Here is a 20,107-nt window from a genome sequence, read left to right on the forward strand (position 1 = left end):
GCATTAAAAGCTATTAAACCAAGATAACACTCATTGAAAACAGCTCAACTGATTAAATCAGATCTTCTCTGGTTAAATCCACACTACACATGTTTCTGTTTTACCTGTGCGGTATTGCAATGAACTGGTATTATAGTTTCAGTTGGGTATCCGATTATAAAGCAAACACAAGGTAACAATACTATGCGGGCCTTTGTTCACGAAATGAGACAATAGTCTGCTTATTGTTAACCAGCATTCTTGAAAATGAGAAACATATCCATGATGGTTGTTGACTTAACACGGTTTGGAAATAATTTCTTCATATTTGTTGGTGTTATATGTCGTTTACATATCCTTCCTAAAACACAAAAGTGCGAATATTTCCAAACTCCTAAATTAGGTACAAATTTAGGACATGTTACAAAACTATATTTTCTAGAATTTCAGAGAATACTTTAAATATTGGCCGGTTATTTTTCACACAGTTACGCTAACTAGGCAATGTCCTATTACCTATAATATACACTAAAACACCAAAGTGCGAATATTTCCAAACACCTAAATTAGCTAAAAATTTAGGACATGTTACAAAACAATATTTTCTAGAATTTCAGAGAATACTTTAAATATTGGCCGGTTATTTTTCGCACAGTGAAGTTAACTAGGCAATATCCTATACTTCTAACATACAATATTTGTAGAGGTCACGCGTCAATGGTGAGAGCACTGTGTATTGTGTATAGGAAAACGGACAGTAACTGCAGTATGATTTTCTTTAAAACACTCTCATGCCCGAACTCATTTCACATGAAAAAACTCACATCCATCCATCCGTAGAGCGTGAAATGTGCAATTTAAAGCTGAATTAGTGAAACATGATGTTAATATTCCTTCATTAACTATGACCAATTTTCTTCCACCATTAACATGAATTTCTCTTTCTGGTCTGATGTGGAGCAATTTTTTTCCAAAATTATCCAGCCCCTTGATATCTAATGGTGCGTCCCTTATCAATCTGGACTGTGTTGACCGTACAAGTAAACCATTTCAAAGGTCATCATTTTGCATTTTATACCAGAATCGTTATTCAAATAGTAATATTTGAAAACAAATAGTAAGCATTGCAATAATATAAGTATATTGCAAAATAAATGGGAGGATTTGGTCTAGATCACGGAACAGAGTTGTATTTACATGGATAGCTCTCCATGTTGTCATTGTGTACTAATTGAATTTGTATTGGTTTCAGTCTTTGGTCCGTTGATATCAACTACTTCATAGTGCACACTCTCTTAAAATGTCGTCGTCATCTCTAACTTCGGGAGAAGGAAGGTAAATGGTTAGACTAGTTTTTTCTTACTATGAAATTGTACTTGTAAAGGGTTCGTCTATTTTCTTTTACTTGTCATGTTAAAATAAAACTTTTAAGGCAGGTACAACGTATATTACTACATGATTACCATTTGTTTCGTAATTATAATTACGTACCTGATTATAATTGGACTCAATGTATATTGTTCTCCTTTTTTTTCTATACAGTGGCCACAAAATACCAATAATAGGTGTAGAGATTGCGCCAATCAATGTTCCATATCATCGACGTGCTGAAACATTCGCTGTGGTGCAATGGTTTTTGTCTTTCTTCTATTTTGGAATGGGATCTGTAATCCTGAGCATACTTCTACTATTTACAGACTATTATTGGCTATCAATATTTGTGTATGTAATAATGATATATGATAGACACACACCACACACAGGAGGTCGATCATGGGACTGGTTCAGACGTTTACAGATTTGGAAACACATGGCTAAGTAAGAAATAAGCTGACAGATAAATATTGTCTCCTTTCCTGACTCACATTGCTTTACTTCTCCTTCATCTTTCCTGGAGGGAGGGGGTAACGGTTCTCGATTTGCACCACTTCACGGGTTCGAGCCATTACAAAATGTAATTGTAAACTATTTTTGCAAACATTTCTTGCCAAATATTTTATCATTTTAACGTTTTCTGTAAAACATTTTGTGTGTGCTGGCCATTAGATTATCAGAAAATGATTTTTAATGTTATGAAAACATTTTATACTGTTAATATACCCTTTATATAACTCGACATTTAAACGTTTTCTGACAACCTTTTTATAACCTTTTGCGAATGATGTCGAAAACGTTTTGTGTTTGCTGGGCCTACAGTCCTACACCATCCACCCACACACATCAGTACCCCCGCACATATCCAGAAAAAAATAGAAATGAAATAGATATAGATGTTGGGCTAACACTTTCATATTAAGGGAATTCGGTGAGAGTAAAATATAAAACATAATGGTTGATTGGGTGAGAGCATGATTTTTGAAGCGAACAATAACATGATAGCAAATCTGAACAATTTCCTTTTCCAGTTATTTTCCTGTACGTTTGTATAAAACAGAGGATTTGGACCCACAACATAAGTATCTTTTCGGCTTTCATCCCCATGGTATTATTGTCTGTGGCGGCTTCGTTAACTTTTGTACAGAAGCTACTGGCTTCAGTCAACTGTTCCCAGGAATTACACCGCACCTGTTGTCATTGAGTGGCTTCTTTCAATATCCATTCGCACGGGAATATATGCTATCGACAGGTAACACTCATTTCATTTTAATGACGATTCAGGGAACTGGAATGAGCGTTTTGAGCGATTTGAGCGTTTCGACAGCATTTTTGTGGGACATGAGAGCACATCAGACCTATCGAATTGCATTCTGAATACGAAGAATGTCTTTCTGATATCAAATAATTTTCATTTTATGAAATTCACGATATAATACAAATTTTATGACAAATTATTAAAATTTGATATTTTTCACATTTTGGAGATATAACAGTCCTCGAAGTAAATTTTATAAATTTAATGATATAGTCTTAAAGTGTATGTAGCTGGGAGGAAAAGCCGACGATCTATTGAAAATGTTGACCTTTCATATTGAAGATATGGATTTTTTCCCAAAAAGACCTAATTTCTTTTGGTGTTTTGGGAAAAAAAATCCATATCTTCACTACGAAAGGTCAAAATTTTCAATTGATCGTCGGCTTTTCATCCCACCTACATACACTTTAAGTAGAAATCATCAGATTTATGAAGTTTACTTCGAGTACTGTTAAATATCAAAAATATCAATTTTTAATGATTTGCCATAAAATGTGTATTACATTGCGAATTTCAAAAAATCAAAATTCTTCGTATTCAGAATGCAATTCGATATGTCTGATGTACTCTAAAGCCCCACAATAAATACTGTCCAAACGTTCATACCCCCTTAATACCATGTTGGGTATTGTCAATTTTATGTGGCTCCACCTGTGAGTAACAATCGTTGTTCGTAAAGGTGTCGTCGAAATTTTGAATTCCTTTCTCTTCGGTTTGCTATGTCAAATATCAGGTAACCATTGCAACTATAGTATAAGTTTACATTTATTCGTGAATCAAGGCATTTTGCCTGACATTTATTCAAATAAGGGAATCTTATGTAGCCAGAGGTTTCCAGTGGTATAAAAATCTCAACTTTTTTTGAGAAAAGTAGGGGGATGAGGCTGTGGATCACGAAATGCCCTTTTAAAAAGTACTTTGCAGGTTTTTAGTTTAATGGTTAAAACTGCCATGTGAACCGCTTTGAAGAGATCACCAGGTCATTTATGTACATAATATTTTCATTTTCATTTGATTTTATAATGGAATAAGATAATGATGTTGACATATCATTGTTTCGTCTTCAGGTTTGTGTGCGGCAAGTAGTGACAGCTTTGATCATTTACTTGGGAAAAGTGCATCTGGGACGGCTGCTATTATTGTTGTTGGAGGAGCTGTAGAAGTTTTAGAAGCATACCCCAACCACTATAGCGTATATCTAAGCAGACGGAAGGGATTTGTGCGCAAAGCTATTCAGCACGGGTATAATTTAATTCGTAGAAATAATGTTATATGATGTAACATTTCATATCATGCCAGTGTTGTAACAAGTCATGACTTGTGACTTGTGGTAAAATAAGGCAAGTGACAATGATTTGGTGACTTGCTGCAACATCTGGTACCAACGGATAGGCAAACAGGACATGAAGTCTAGATCTGGTCATGACTACGCTTTGCATTCTTTGTATAACAGAATAATTTATAGAATAGAATCGCAAAATATTGTACTATGCCGCTAAATCACAGAAGATTTTGCTAAATGTTGCTAAATCGCTACACAAAAGATTTTGCTAAATGCTGCTAGATTGTGCTAAATGCTGCTAACTCAGAGAAGATTGTGCTAAATGCTGCTAACTCAGAGAAGATTGTGCTAAATGCTGCTAGATCACAGAAGATTTGGCTAAATGCTGATAAATCACAGAAGATTGTGCTAAATGTTGCTATATCAGAGAAGATTGTGCTAAATGCTGCTAAATCACAGCAAATTGTGCTAAATGCTGCTAAATCACAGAAGATTGTGCAAACTGCTGCTAACTCAAAGAGGATTGTGTTAAGTGCTGCTAAATCACAGCAGATTGAGCTAAATGCTGCTAAATCACAGCAGATTGTGCTAAATGCTGCTAAATCACAGAAGATTTTGCTAAATGCTGCTAACTCACAGAAGATTGTGCAAAATGCTGCTAACTCAAAGAGGATTGTGTTAAGTGCTGCTAAATCACAGCAGATTGAGCTAAATGCTGCTAACTCACAGAAGATTGTGCTAAATGCTCCTAAATCACAGAAGATTGTGCTACCTCACATGCAACTGTGCTGAATGCTGCTAATAAGTCATAGAACATTCTGCTAATTGTTGCTAAATCACAAAGGAAACTCACAGAAGATTGTGCTAAATGCTGCTAACTTACAATAGATTATGCTAAATGCTGCTAACTCACAGACGATTATGCTAAATGCTGCTAAATGCTGCTAGATCACAGAAGATTGTGCTAAATGCTGATAAATCACAGAAGATTGTGCTAAATGTTGCTAAATCAGAGAAGATTGTGCTAAATGCTGCCAAATCACAGCAGATTGTGCTAAATGCTGCTAAATCACAGAAGATTTTGCTAAATGCTGCTACCTCACAGAAGATTGTGCTAAATGCTGCTAACTCAAAGAGGATTGTGTTAAGTGCTGCTAAATCACAGCAGATTGAGCTAAATGCTGCTAAATCACAGAAGATTGTGCTAAATGCTACTAAATCACAGAAGATTGTGCTACCTCACATACAACTGTGCTGAATGCTGCTAATAAGTCATAGAAAATTTTGCGAATTGTTGCTAAAGGCAATTGTACTGAATCATATGGTCTATGGCTAAATGATGTTACACTACAAAGGTAATGGTTAAGGTTAATGCCTGTATTTTACTAGGCCACCGCTCTCGCATTACCGCATTACATAAGATTGTGCTAACTCACTGAAGATTGTGCTAAATGCTGCTAACTTACAATAGATTGTGCTAAATGCTGCTAACTCACAGAAGATTGCGCTAAATGCTGCTAACTTACAATAGATTGTGCTAAATGCTGCTAACTCACAGAAGATTGTGCTAAATGCTGCTAACTTACAATAGATTGTGCTAAATGCTGCTAACTCACAGAAGATTGTGCTAAATGCTGCTAACTCACAGAAGATTGTGCTAAATGCTGCTAACTTACAATAGATTGTGCTAAATGCTGCTAAATCACAGAAGATTGTGCTAAATGCTGCTAAATATCTCACCCTTCATCTTGGTAATCAGGAAAATCCATCTTCCCCTAGCATCCGTAACCTGTGTGCTGTTTTTGATTATTCCATGACAATGGCAGATCACACTACCAATTTGTCTCGTACCATAAACTGGCAGCTGCGAAATCTCAACCGACACTTGGCATAACATTGTCCGCACTCTCATTTTATCCAAACTGGATTACTGTAACTTACTCTTCAATGGTATTGATAAAAAACACCTAAACCGTCTTCAGGTCTCCCAAAATAAATCTGTCCGCCTTATCTTCAGGCAACCGAGTCGCAGTCATGCCTCCCCCCTTCTCCACTCTCTCCACTGGTTGCCTGTTGCCCAAATAAGGATACAGTTCAAGATTCTTCTCCAGATATTCAAAGCATTTCACACACTCTCACCTGTTTACATCTCTTCTTTTCAACCTCGGACCCACAAAACATCGAAGTGCCTCGTTCCAAGAAACAAGCTGGCGATCGCGCCTTTTTCAACAGCGAGTTACCCACCCGGCCACCACTGTCCGAGGTCAAGAAAATGTTACCACTTTCAAGAATCTCCTTAAAACTCACCTCTTTCCCACTGTTTATAGCCAAAATAATTAATTCTCGATCATGAGAGCCAACTTGGGTACGCACAGCTATTTGCGTCGAGCGTACTACGCAAATACCGGCGCTTACGGCGCAAAACACAGCTTTTGAGAATTGACCAATCACACGGTTGTTGCTAGGCAAGGTCAAGGTTCGGTCATGCAGGTCGCGCGATCGTGTTATTCTATGAAAAGTACACTGACGCAGAAGGTACATCCTCTCATGATCGAGAATTTGTTATTTTGGCTATAGGTCTTTTCCTTTCTTGTATTCTCTCTTTTAGCGCTTTGCCTATACTTTTGTAAAAGGCGCTTTATAAATCGCATTGTTTATGTTTATGTTTAAATTACAGAAGATTATGTTAGTTAAATGCTAATATCCTTCACAGGCGCTGTTGTTAGGGCCCCATCATCTGTAAATCCTAGATTCGTTAGCCCGTCGATGTTGATTCCTTTTCCCTCTAGCATGTCTAGGGTGAACTTTTACAAAACCTCTTCCAGTGCTGCTGTGAAAATATTTTGGTGACAATGTATCTCCCTGTCGCACCCCTCTCTCTATATTCTCATCTCTTTGGAAACATTATCTACGAAGATTGTGCTTAATGCTGTTACATTACAGAAGCTCGTGCTAAAGGCTGCTAAATCACAGAAGAAAGTGTTTACTCACTCATCAGGGTGTTTCACCCACTGCAGACTGTATGAAGCCCTCCTCCAGCATTTTCGTTGACCTCTGTCCCTTGCCGCTGATGCCCAAGCTAAATACTGCTAAATTACAGAAGATTGTGCAAAATGCTGCGAACTCACAGAAGATTGTGCAAAATGCTGCGAACTCACAGAAGATTGTGCAAAATGCTGCGAACTCACAGCAGATTGTGCTAAATACTGCGAACTCACAGAAGATTGTGCTTAATGCTACTAACTCACAGAAGATTGTGTTAAATGCTGCTAAATCACAGAAGATTGTGCTAAATGCTGCTAAATCACAGAAGCTTGTGCTAAATGCTGCACAATCACACTGTTTCTCCCAATGCGGTGTGAAGTCCTCCTCCAGTATTTTCCAGCTACTTCTATTCCTTGCCGGAATTGCCACTGATGCCCAAGCTATTGTACACATGAAGGTGGCGATGGTATCTCTCCAACACCTTTTTTTTGTCTTTAATACTCTGCTATTATGTGAGTCTTTTCGTCCACCTGTTATCGTCATGCAGTTCTTGATAAGTGTTACAAGTATGCCAGATATATTTGACTTCGGTTGCTTTCATGATTTCTGTATGGCCGACTCACGCAATGAGAGGCGGGCGTTTTCTCTTCCATAGCCTTCTAAATAACAAAATACCATACTAAATACTACTAAATCACAGATGCTTGTATGCTTTATAAAAGTGGGTTTTTATTCTTTCACTTATTCATTCTTCTAACCCCGGCTTCTAACTCACAAAAGATTGTACTAACATTTTTGCCGCAGAATTAGTGACATGGGATTCGCCTAATTATCATGCACACCGTTTCATTTCAGGGCTCATCTGGTTCCAGTATATTCCTTCGGTGAAACTGATGTATATGACCAATACACAATGGCAAAAGGCTCCTGGAAACGATGGCTTCAAGTTAAAATGAATAAAGTTATTGGCTATCCTCCCATCATGTTCAAAGGAAGAGGAATATTTAATTATACTTTGGGAATCCTTCCATACAGGAGACCAATCAACACTGTAGGTATGTATCAATCGCTAGCTGCGATATTTCCATATTTTGACATTTTCATTGTACATTGTAAAATCAAATTTGCAATTAGAATCATATTCCCAGGATGCCACGTGTACTATGTAAATATTAATAATTGTTACAAAAGGGGTATAATGCAAGTATTCAAAATTTGCCTTTTTAAACAGTTCAATGGCTGGTCAGTCTTGGAAGAAATAATATGTTATATTGGAAATTTATTTACAAGTCATGAAAGAACTTTTTATAGCAATTTGAATTTATATTCAGCATAGCAAATTATTTTCTTGCCTGATAAATAGTCCACATGACAAATTAATAAATAACATTAAATGACTATTTATTTTGACAAATATCAATTTTTCGTTTAATTTGAAATGATTGGAAGAGTTCTTTCATCATTATAAATAAATTTTCAGTGTAACCGATGATTTTTTTTTTGTATGAATAAACAGCAATTTGAAATGACAAGGGGATGTGATGCGGTTAGAAAAAATCTTGAAGGATAGTAAATCTAGCACCTTAAGTTTATGGTACCAATGCGCGCAAAAATGGGAAATGAGGGGGGGGGGGTTGTCCCCAGCCCCCGGGATTTATGCCTATGGAGAAATTAATAACATCGTTTGTACTAAATTCATTTATAGTTGGACGACCAATAAAAGTGAAGATGAATCCTCATCCAACAAAGGAGGAAATTAACGAGACTCATAAGCTATACATGGATTCACTGACGTCATTGTTTGACGAAAACAAGGAAAGATTCGGACTTGATAAAGACGAGAAGCTTGAAATTATTTAATTCACATTTTCCACGTGTATATATTCGGTACTGAAACCAAACAATGCTGACCAGTTTCCAACAAACGAAACTGACTGTAGCTCAACATGGACATGGATGACGGACATCATTGGGCATGGATTGCTGGAGATTGCTTTTTTGCTCCGATAACGAAAAAGTAATACAACATTGACATTTACAGAGAGAAATTAATCTCCACCTGCTGGGATCTCTATTTTATATCTCGGGGCTTTTTCGGGGAGGGAGGGAGGGAGGGGAGGGAGGGAGGGGAGGGGCTAAAATGGGTGACGTAAATGAACGGCCACACCGACCTCCCATTATTCAACTCCCTCCATGATCCCCTTTTAATTTCAAAACAAATAACAATCTCTCAGCGAATGACCCCGTTTTTTCTCAAAATGGCGAAATATCATTATTTTCAAACTTTTTTGAATTTTGTATAAAACATTTGTCAACTTTCATATTTTGACCCCCAAAAAATCTCAGTCTAAAGACTCCACTTTTTAGTTAACTTTCTTCCCCAAGTCATTGTTTTACCTTCTCACCCAAGGATCCTTTCACCAAAAGACCCCTAGTATGAAACTGGTGTCCGCAAAATCTCCGTCACTTCCAAAGTCGGGTGCCTCCCTCCTCCGATCCCCAAAAATATGTTTTTATCTTCTTTTTGTTTAATGTGTTTTGGCTTTGGTATGACTAAACCAATTATGGATCAATGGATGATATTTCTACAATAAAATAATTATGTGATCAGCTTCTTCCTGAGAATTATACAAATCTGTAGTAGTAGTTTAGTATAGAAATTGAACTATTCCAGTTGATCTCTCATAAAGGGGTTGTATAATGTATATTTCAAACGGAGACACCCATTCAGATAGTCCCATTTGAAATACACACTCCCTGTGTGGGCGATTAAGGCCATGTCTTCCATAGGGGTGTATGAATTTTAATTTGAATAGCCCAATACCGACTGCCTATGAGTGTGATGGTCGAATATAATCACGAGGTGAAAGTTAGATAACAATACATCTTTCACCGATTGCTTTAGCTTATACCATTACACGATATTAAGACAGATAACATTTGTTTTATATCACTAATACCTACATTGTTTACTTAAAAATACTATTTACGGCAAGGAATACATTATTTCATCAACAGAACTCCATGTTTTGATGTGACACACTTCACCCCATAACTAAATCGGCGAGTCCAAGAGTCAGCTCACAGCCTGACGCACGCGTACTATGGCGCAGTACTGTGACCATGGTGACGGTAAGAACTACCACATGGAGAGGATGAAAACTCTTCTTCTCATTTTTAAATGTCACGTACTTGCTCCAGAATATCTCCAGGAACTTGTTTAACTTTATTCTTGAATCTGCTTAAAATATTCATTTCAAGGGTCAGATCCATTTCACATTTTGATGGATCTGTTACTCTTGAAAAGATCACCGCAACAGCGTTAAGCCATTGGGAAAATTAGGGAATATACTTCAAAATATCTCATAGCTGATCTTCATAGTGTTTGTCTCGAATATAAGTCAGGTTTGAAGATCTTGAATAATATGCATACATTATGCATTTGTAATGCGCAATTTCATTTAGAACACGGATTCTTTCTTGTTTTGATGATTTTTTTAATTATCCCATTTTCTGTTCAAATTGAGATGAAAACTTGACTGACAGAATATTATAGTTGGAAGAGTTAATATTAGTTCGTAACTTTTACAAACATCTATTTGAATCCATTTGAGCCCCCTATCGTAATGTGCATTTTCATGCATGTACCATTGTGTTTCATAATTTGTGGCAAAATATTTCAATAAAAATGTTTTATAATGTCGGAAAATCAATACACCCACTTTACGAAAAATGGAACGTTTCAGCGCGTAGCGCGTAGAACTCTAACTATTCAGATAATTTCTAATGAGATATTCTCCGAGATGCCATATTTGGTCTTGTGTTCATCAAAAAGTGACTTTAAAGCATCAACGTAAATGCAATGCACATCTTCCACTTCTGTCCTGGTTGGGTTAGGGTTCTTGACCACTGGAATAGGCTTACCAACTGCAAAGAAACAATATTAATGATTAAGAAGAGTTAAGAAAGAGTTTAAGAGTTTTTAAAATACCTTTATATAAATTGTGAACAGTCATTTACTTAAACGATGCATGTACGGAGGTGAGCAAATTATTAATTTGTACAACTAAGAAGATCGACAGCCATAAACTTCACTTCAATACATCTATGAAGATTGACAACGATATATAATTCATGTGTACAACTACGAAGATCGACAGTCATATATTTCACATCTACATCTATGAAGATCGACAACGATTTATAATTCATTTGTACAATTACGAAGATCAATAACCATATCATTCGATCGGTACATGTTAAAATTAACACAATTCAGAGCCTTGATGAAACTTGCATCTGATCCCCAAGAAATGTAAACCAATGCAAATTTGTTTCAAGCGTGATGCTCCTTTATCAGCTATGCTTGAAATTTGGTAGCACCCTTTAGGTTGTCAAAGTAAACAAGGTTCATTGGATATAGGTTCAAGAGTGGTGTTGGAATGAAGGTATGAATTACACTTGAGTAAATACTGTATGATTTGTTTTGTAAATATCTATACCAGATTTGAGTGGAGCCGGAGTGGGCGGCCTCACCAGAGTGCGGCCGGTTTGTGCTATCATACCTTAAGCTGAAATGATACTCCAACGCGAGTGACGAGCGATTGGTATTTGACCAATGAGATAGCGCGGTAATCCAAACGCAACAAAAGGCGCGCTACCCCATTGGCTAGAAACCAATCGCTCGTCGCTCAGCGATGAAGTATAAATACAGCTTTAGTTTTTTACATGTAAACCGTGGAACCGTGTAGCACTAGAATTACAACTGACTAAAGTTAATGACAAATACATACGTCAGACATGTTAGACAATACTTACCAACAGTGTTGATATGTCTCCTATATGGTATAATACCCATTGTATAGTTAAAGATACCTCGGCCATGGAATATCGGCAGTGTGAATCCTATAATTTTCAAGAGAAATTCTTGCAGTTTCCGCATTTTCGATCCTGGTACATAGCGGGTGGAATCATATACGTCACTTTCGCCAAATGAGTACACAGGGACAAGACTTGCCCTGTGTAGCAAAGTTAACGACAAAGAGGTATGTTTATTGAATTTCTTGAACACCAACAGTCCATGCATATTCTTTCCTTTAAAATTTGAAAAATATTTCATGATTTTCATATTGGTCAAATTTGAAATATATTTCATGATCTGATATGTTGACACCGGGGTTGACACCTACAGATAAACCAACCCGGCAGTATAGACGAATCCAACGAGCCAAGTCATGGTCAGGATTTGGTCGGCCATCTTTGGTTTCCCGCTAGCATCAACCTGGGGTTTTGAGCACCCGATTGTGCAAATAAAAGCCGCCTAACACCTGGAGGAGATGCAAAGACGAGGAGGGTTAATAGAATAATAATATACAATAGAGGTAATCCTGTCGCATCTATTCATACATAGTCCTTTTGTTCATCCATTTGTACATCTATGAATAGATGCGACGGGATTACCTGCGGAATTATCTCTATTGTATTATTCTATTAACCTTCCTCGACCTTCTCTAGGTGTAAGGCGGCTTTTATTTGCACAACTGTTGGAACTGTATTGTGTTGTAAACTTCTTTTGTCTACCTGTGTTTTCGCGGAACTTGAGGTGTAAAACGGGTGATGGAATGCAGTTTAAAATTTCCGCCAAGGCCGAATCATTTCACATTTTGGATGCATTGTAGCCGACGGGGACCCAACTAAAGGCTGCTAGTCAGGTGTAGGAATGCGTGTATTTGGATTCGTCTATAACACAGTCAGCAGATTCCCACGGCCTTAATCCCTTGATGTTAAGGACATTGTATTACGTAAGGCTGACCTGATACTGTGACTGCACTGACGCTGAGCCAGTGCAGTATAAACAACACATTTTGGGGACCAGCAATAAATTTTGATTATCAAAAACTTCAACCCCGAGTTTAAGGGGGTACTACACCCCTGCCCAATTTTGTGCCTATTTTTGCATTTTTTTCCCAAAAATTATAGCGCATTGGTGACAAGTAAGATATGTATATTATAGGGGCAAGGACTACAACTACTGCACTGGAAATTTTATTTCAGTACAGACAACACTTGTGGAGTTACAGTCAAAAATGAGGGAAAACCAATATTTGATCGATAAATCAATAACTACTTGCCTTGAGTTGCTGAATTTTCAGTGCAGTAGTTGTAGTCCTTGTCCCTATAATTTATATATCTTATGTCTCCAATGCGCTATAATTTTTCAGAAAAATTCAAAAATAGGCACACAATTGGGCAGGGGTGCAGTACCCCCTTAAATCATCTCAATCGGCCACACCACGACCGAGATGCATGCGAATACGTTTTGTACACAAACCTGTTCAATTTGGCACAGATACAGTGCCTCAAAGAGCTTTTAATAAACATAGAGTGGCAATAGATTACGTAACGCATTGTTCCTTTGTGCCGATTTGATTTACCGACACGCTATTCATCGAGAGGTACCTTTTGTTCGGGACAAAGGGCTTCCGCCCTTAAATCGGAAACTGACCTGACAGCGTATTAACGGTATGTCAATAAGTGATCAAACGAAAGTCACGTGAAAGCGCCTACACGAGCGAGAGGTACATTTTGTTCCCATACAACCCAAGGGTGTGATTGAGTAGCCGTAAGCACAAAAGGCACACATTAGCCGTCGATGTACAGTTCGTTATCACCCACTGACTTTAGGTGCTTCATTTAAATCAATTGAATGCCCTTGCTGATCGATTGCACATCAGAATGTATTAAGACTGCCATGTCTACATGTCTATAGTACTCTATAATGGTAATAGCTACGTATACATGTAACATATAATAAGTACCGGTATAGGCCTATATAAAAGTTGTTTCACAAATTGACATTTAATTTTGTTTTAAGAAGGAGATTGGCATAAACAGTGGCTTACCTAAGGGGGGGGGGGCAGCTCTTCTGTGAGAGGTCTTGGGAGGGGATGAGGGAGGAAGAGGTGGGAGAGGGGATATGGAGAATGAAAGAGGAAGAAATGAAGAGAAATAAATAAATATAAGTAAATAAATAGAAAGATAAGGAAAATGATAGGAATGACAGGGGACAAAAAGTAAGAGGGGATGGAGAAGGGAAGGGAGAAAAGAAGAGGGAGTGATACTTTAGCAAGGAAAGAAAAAGTACAGAGAAAGGAAAAGAAAGGAATGATAAATAAATGTAGGCCTAATAATGATTATTATAGAAACTAAATGCAGCCCCCACATAGGCCTAACACTAACAGTACTGTAGGCAGCTATTCGATGATGTCAATGCCTTTATGCGTTACGTAATTAAAACGCTCAGTCAGATGTACATCACACCTGCCAAGCACAAGTCACCCAATTTCGAAAATTGGACGTTGAATGAACACTCTCATGAATATTGATTGGCAACATTTTCCAATATGTCAGCGCTCAAATCCGACACAATAGAACAATAGACCCTGCTGGCCTGCAGTGCGTTGCAGTGCAGTGCCTCCTGTTCAATTTGTAAGGTTTGCACTTGAATATATGTGTTGAAAGAACATGATAGCCGTAAGCGTGCGTATTGACAAACAACCGTGTGTTTTGAAATCAAAAACTGACAAAAGTTCGGATTTTATTTGTGCAAAAAAAAAAGAAAAAAGACAGCTGCCCTTATTCGTCAGTGTTCGTCAACCCTGCAGGGTTATAGAACATAACAAGGGCAGTGTAGACTAATGCAGGAGGTAGTCTAAAGCAGATGACGTACCAGACTCACTGACATGATGACATCTACACAGGTCAGTGACTAGGCTATTGTCAATAGCCTTAGTCGGAGATCATTCGGCCCACTGAGTCTCGAAACTATTAAACAGGCCGGAACAATGGTTATGCGTGGCTGTTAGTGGATTCAGCCTACCATCATGGCGATTTCTGCCATGAAGATATCGGGGCGATGACACGTACTGTGCTCCATACCGTATAAATGGGGCAACTTTTTATTAAAAGTAATTCGTATAATGAATCTAAACCAAAACTAGTTAGTGTTTTCTTCCCCTGACATTAAGAACATTATGAGGTTCCTCTAAATTACCTTTCAACTGGACTATACCTGAAGAAATATTTAATATTATAATGGAATACTGCAGTCCTGATGAACTTGTTTAAGTACACCAATAATCAATGCGCACCCTCCGTGGTCTCGGTATACCTACCCATGTTCCATGGCCTTTTTAATGAAACCTTTTCGACGATTGAGCAGAACCCGGTGTTTTCCCGGCTCCATATCCAGTTGTTCCCGTGCACCACCTATCACCAAACAAGCTGCATTGCCAACTCCGTTTTTAGATAGTAGATAATCGACACTGTCCTTACTGCTATCACATAATCCTGTAAAAATATGTCAACGTTGAACATGATCAGATAGTAGTATAAACGCAGAAACGCCTGATCTGACTTATAGGTATGATACGGTCTTTTTCAATATTTTAACACATTCAGGGAGGGGCGTATACCACGCATAACACTAACAGCATCAACAAGAGGAAGTTTTAATCAGATTATTTGACATAATGTTTGAAGTGTTTAAAAAGTCCGGTCCAACTGCTTGCCCAGGAAACATGGCCGGGCCAGTCAGCATGTTGCCTGCAATATTTTTGCCCTGCAATTAAATTATGTCGTTTGACACCAAATACTTTACCTGGACTATTTTCTTTAGCGGGTAAATTTAGTTCTGTTTTGACAATTTTGACCTTAACTGAAGAACCGCAGACCTTCTTGCCCGCATGTCTTTTTTTTGTAAATAAAATGTTACCTGCAAGCATCACGTAATCTCTTATGAACGGGAAAAAGAACCAACCACGCAGTATCAACAACGAAGGCTTGATTCGAGGAAATAGCTTGCTAAAACCAGTTGCCTCAGTTCCAAAATGTATGAAGGCACCCACTGCCAAGATCCCGTGAGGATGAAAGGCGATTATATAATTCTGATTTGGATTTAGATCAGCTGTTTTATGGAGTTCAATAGGGAAGAAATTCCGCATATGTTCCCAAATCTTCCATCGACGGGGCCAGCTAAAGCGTCTTCCACCTTGACTTGGAGTCCAGCGATCGACGATTATCCAAGTGTAGACTAGAAAAGACACCCAGTAATAAGAAGTGAACAGAAGATACAATGTGAAGAAGATCATTCCAATCCACCCATCTAAAAATGTGACAGTCCATTGTAGAACTGCGAAAGTCTCCAGACGGCGATGGAATGGGATACGGAATGGGGCGATTTCGACACCAAGAACTGGTATCTTGTGACTGCGCCTACCTTCATGACTGTAAGTACAGAGAAAACAGTTATACCAAAGATTATTTCAAAGAGATGAGGGTGGGACAAAGCAACTTTCAAAGGAACAAGATTTGACAAAAACAAGGCCTAAAAATCTTAGATATAAGGGCGGTCAACGTGGGAGGGTGGTGGACTTCTAACAGGGGACAGCAGTTGGCAGATAGCAAGTGTCAGAAGCCAGTGGCGAAAATTCGATATCAGCAAGAATATCAGTTGCTGTCTTTTGTCGTGGTAATTCAGCATAGTGTTTCCTAATGTTAAACTCCTGGTTAAACAGATGAATTTATCATAAGGGCAAGGGCAAGTAAACGCTTTTAAAAACTAAACACGTTTAAAGTTGGTTTGTTGCTGATTATTGCAGACTTCACCCCCTAAATTTGGATCTACTTGGGTATATTTTTACATTTTCCCCTGAAAAGTGGAACTGTTTGTCAATAGGGGTGCCGGTATAACCATAGCAACCTTACTGCAAAAAAGGAAATAAATAATAAAAATGATTATACGTTATTCTCACTATAGACGTTTGTAAACAACGATGGGGTCAGTGTCAGAGTCTCAGGTCCGTAAGCACAATAGAGTTAGACCGGGTCTAAAGTTAGACCTAGTCTAAGTGGAATTTAGTTCCACCAGGAATGGTCCTTTACTCTTATTTCTTTCCTAGAGTAGCTAGCAAATTCTAAAGATTTTAATGCAATGTTCAAAAATAATACAAAATACCTTGAGCAAATGTAAAGAAAAAACCTCCTTTCTCCTGGAACTAAATTCCACTTAGACCAGGTCTAACTTTAGACCCGGTCTAACTCTTTTGTGCATACGGACCTCAGAGTACCATAACATTATTATGTTGCCAAAAGGTGCTGAATTCACAATACTTCAAGAAATTTTTTCCAACCCCCCAATGTCAAAAAGAAATCTACGCCACTGATGTTGTGATTGCCGTACATAACGTGATAAAGAGATATGGTTATGTTAGGCCTAAAGTTAAAACTTCAATAAAATAATTGTAACATCTACCTTAACGATGGGGTTTGTAGCACCTCTTCCGTCATTGTGCTTATAACGTTTGTACAACTCGGCCGTGTCATGATATGGTGACGCGTAAGCGTAGGTCTACCGATACTCCCGGCCGATACTGCACTAAAAGGAAAACATTCAAACCTCTCCGTCAAAAGTATTTTGAGCTATAAACATGATAAAACATCCATGAAATTAAAAAAATGCAATGGACAGGTGTCGAATTCTAACAATATGAACAATAACATTATTAATAACGGTATATTCACCAATCCAATACCAATCAGTCACATCAGACACGAGTGCAACATACACAGAAGCAACCCCGCGCCACTGCAAGCGTCAAAGAGAATCGGCAGTCTTGAACCTACCCTCCGTTACACAGGTGACAGAAGAGGTAAAATGATTTTTAGGTAAAGATTCACCTTCTGTCCAAAATGATATATTATTAGTTCACGATTAACCTGATCTGTGAGTGGTGGTTCATAGTTAACAATCAATACCATGTCAATACCAAGGCCAAAGATTAGTCAAAGATTCACCTTTACGATTATTTGTTTAGTTTATTATTAGGTCAAGATTCACCATATGGTTTTGTCCAGCAAGATTTAAGATTAGACACATTTTTCCCCAACAAAATGATGAAGTCTTGAGGTGGGTATAGGGTCATGATTTCTTTTGAAGTCTCTTTGACTCCTGCATCAACCATCAGTGGCCGCATAACAAAAACATTCTGTTATATCAATTTCAAGTATTGATAATAATCTTTATTTCAATATACTTTTAAGGCTTGGGGTATGGGCGAACTTGAAGTACAGATATCTGGAGAGGGGAAGCAACGAGTTACCCCAAATCACAGCGGCAGGTAGTCACTGGGCCGTGCGAATATGTATTTATTTTGGAAGGTTCGTGTTTGTTTTAAATTTTGGGGCGTTTGTCCAAAATTTAATATTAATTTTGATAGTCGTCTTTTGCAGGCAACAGAATGCAGATTGGCTCACGATAGATGCCGTATTCCTCTATGAAGGTCACTTGGTGATTAAATTACTTTGAATTCCTTGTAACAAAATACAAATTTGTGTCTGGCAACTGGGTCTGGAACTGATTTTGGAACAGCTATAGACTTCAGCGCCGTATCAAATCTCATAAAAAGGCTGCGACTGGCGAGTATGTTTTTATGTTTCCCGCCCGAAAGCTTGCGTCAACATCTATATTATACATCTTTGGAAACGTTGACCGTTGACCATTCTTTGTAAATGCCCTGCTATGACCTTGATATGTAGACTTGATTGGGTACTGTAAAAGCTTAAGCATCCACTTTACTGAGTTGCTTAGCATCTGGTCAGTAGATAATCCTACAGGGATACAGTCAGTAGTTTAACATGGTGTGAGCATGGTGAAAGACCCGTTATTGATTAGGCTCGGATATTAAAAGTACATGTCCCTAGCAGAAAATTATAATAGAATGTTTGGAATTTTCTAACTAAAATACTAACTACATTATGTAGCCTATTTATTTATTTATTTCATTTCTTTATTTAGGCTATGCCTATTTATTTATTAATTCACTGATTTATTTATTTGGTAGATTAGCAAGTAATTAGTAATATTCCATGATTCATCGGTTTATTATTGATTGTTGATAACTTGATCGATTGATTGATCGATTGATAGTCATTTCACATTATATTCCTAGTTTATTATCTGGTGGCTGTGTCTGTTACAGGCACACTCCCTCTGGAATCAAAACCAGGTTTTGAATATTAAAGTCACCTACTAGAAGGACCTTCCCCGGTAATAGGTTCGCATGGGCAACAAATTCTTCAAAGTTCTCAAGACATTCAGCCACTTTTAGTTGATTTGAAGTGGATGGTGGGGGTCTATAATGTAATAACTTGATGTCAAGTTTCAGGTATATAGCAATGAATTAAAGACTAGTGTAAAGGAAATTGGGACTTGTCGTATTGCCTTACCTTACCTTACCTATCCTCTTCGGGCCCTGTGGCCCATAAGGCTGCAAGTCTCCTCCTCCAGCTGTCCCTTTCTCTAGCTACTGGCTTGGCTTCGCTCCATGACCTCCACCCTAATTTCTTCCTTTCTTTTTCCACTGTCCGCCTCCATGTTGTCTTAGGGCGACCAACTTTCCTTCTGCCTTCTGGAGCCCAGGAAAGTGCTGTCATGCAGTGGCTATTATCTTCCATCCTTAGCACATGGCCAATCCATTTCCACCTCCTTCTTTTTACTTCTTCACTTGTCCTGATCATTTTGGTTTTCTTTAGTAAGTCATTGTTTGAAATGACATATGGCCATCTAATTTTCAGTATTCTCCTGAGACATTTGAATTGAAAAGTGTCCAACTTCCTGTTATCACTATCATTGATCTTCCAGGTTTCACAGCCGTATAATAATACTGACATTACCAGAGATTTGAACAGCTTCAGTTTGGTTCCTAAAGTGAGTTTGCTTGCATTCCAGATTTGTTTGAGCTTCATGAATGATCCCATTGCCTTGCAAATTCTGTTCCTCATGTCTTCTCCCCCTCCACCTTGGTTGCTGACATTTGCACCTAGGTATGTATACTTTTCTACCTCGTTTAGTTGCTGGCCTGCTAAGACTATCCTGGTGTTGGATTTGCTGTTTATTCTAAGCACTTCAGTTTTCTTGGTATTAATTTTTAAACCAGTTCTTGCTGCAAATTCACATAGCTTTGTTGCCTTATCCTGCATGTGTTGAATGGTAGATGATAGAAGAGCTATATCATCCGCAAAGTCCAAATCCTCTAATTTTGTCATAAATTTCCATCTGATTCCTGTGTTATTTCCCTCTGTTGCATGTTTCATAATCCAATCAACCACAA

General features: G+C 38.0%; 2 protein-coding genes across 2 annotated transcripts; one reads left to right on the plus strand and one right to left on the minus strand.

Annotated features, from left to right (window-relative positions):
* Positions 1 to 1,279: 1,279 nt before the first annotated feature.
* On the plus strand, positions 1,280 to 8,982 carry LOC140154628 (2-acylglycerol O-acyltransferase 2-A-like). The gene is made up of 6 exons (XM_072177196.1): positions 1,280 to 1,314; positions 1,522 to 1,797; positions 2,385 to 2,605; positions 3,739 to 3,913; positions 7,794 to 7,993; positions 8,644 to 8,982. Exons 1-6 carry the CDS (start codon positions 1,280 to 1,282, stop codon positions 8,796 to 8,798), a joined length of 1,062 nt encoding a protein of 353 aa, XP_072033297.1. The 3' UTR covers positions 8,799 to 8,982.
* A 1,728-nt stretch (positions 8,983 to 10,710) lies between these two features.
* LOC140154629 (2-acylglycerol O-acyltransferase 2-A-like) lies at positions 10,711 to 19,451 on the minus strand. The gene is made up of 5 exons (XM_072177197.1): positions 19,234 to 19,451; positions 15,712 to 16,223; positions 15,113 to 15,287; positions 11,757 to 11,956; positions 10,711 to 10,865 (listed from the first exon to the last, which is right to left on the minus strand). Exons 1-5 carry the CDS (start codon positions 19,449 to 19,451, stop codon positions 10,711 to 10,713), a joined length of 1,260 nt encoding a protein of 419 aa, XP_072033298.1.
* Between the last annotated feature and the right edge of the window lie 656 nt (positions 19,452 to 20,107).

Source organism: Amphiura filiformis, chromosome 6 (assembly GCF_039555335.1).
Source record: "Amphiura filiformis chromosome 6, Afil_fr2py, whole genome shotgun sequence".
NCBI classification, from domain to species: Eukaryota; Metazoa; Echinodermata; class Ophiuroidea; order Amphilepidida; family Amphiuridae; genus Amphiura; species Amphiura filiformis.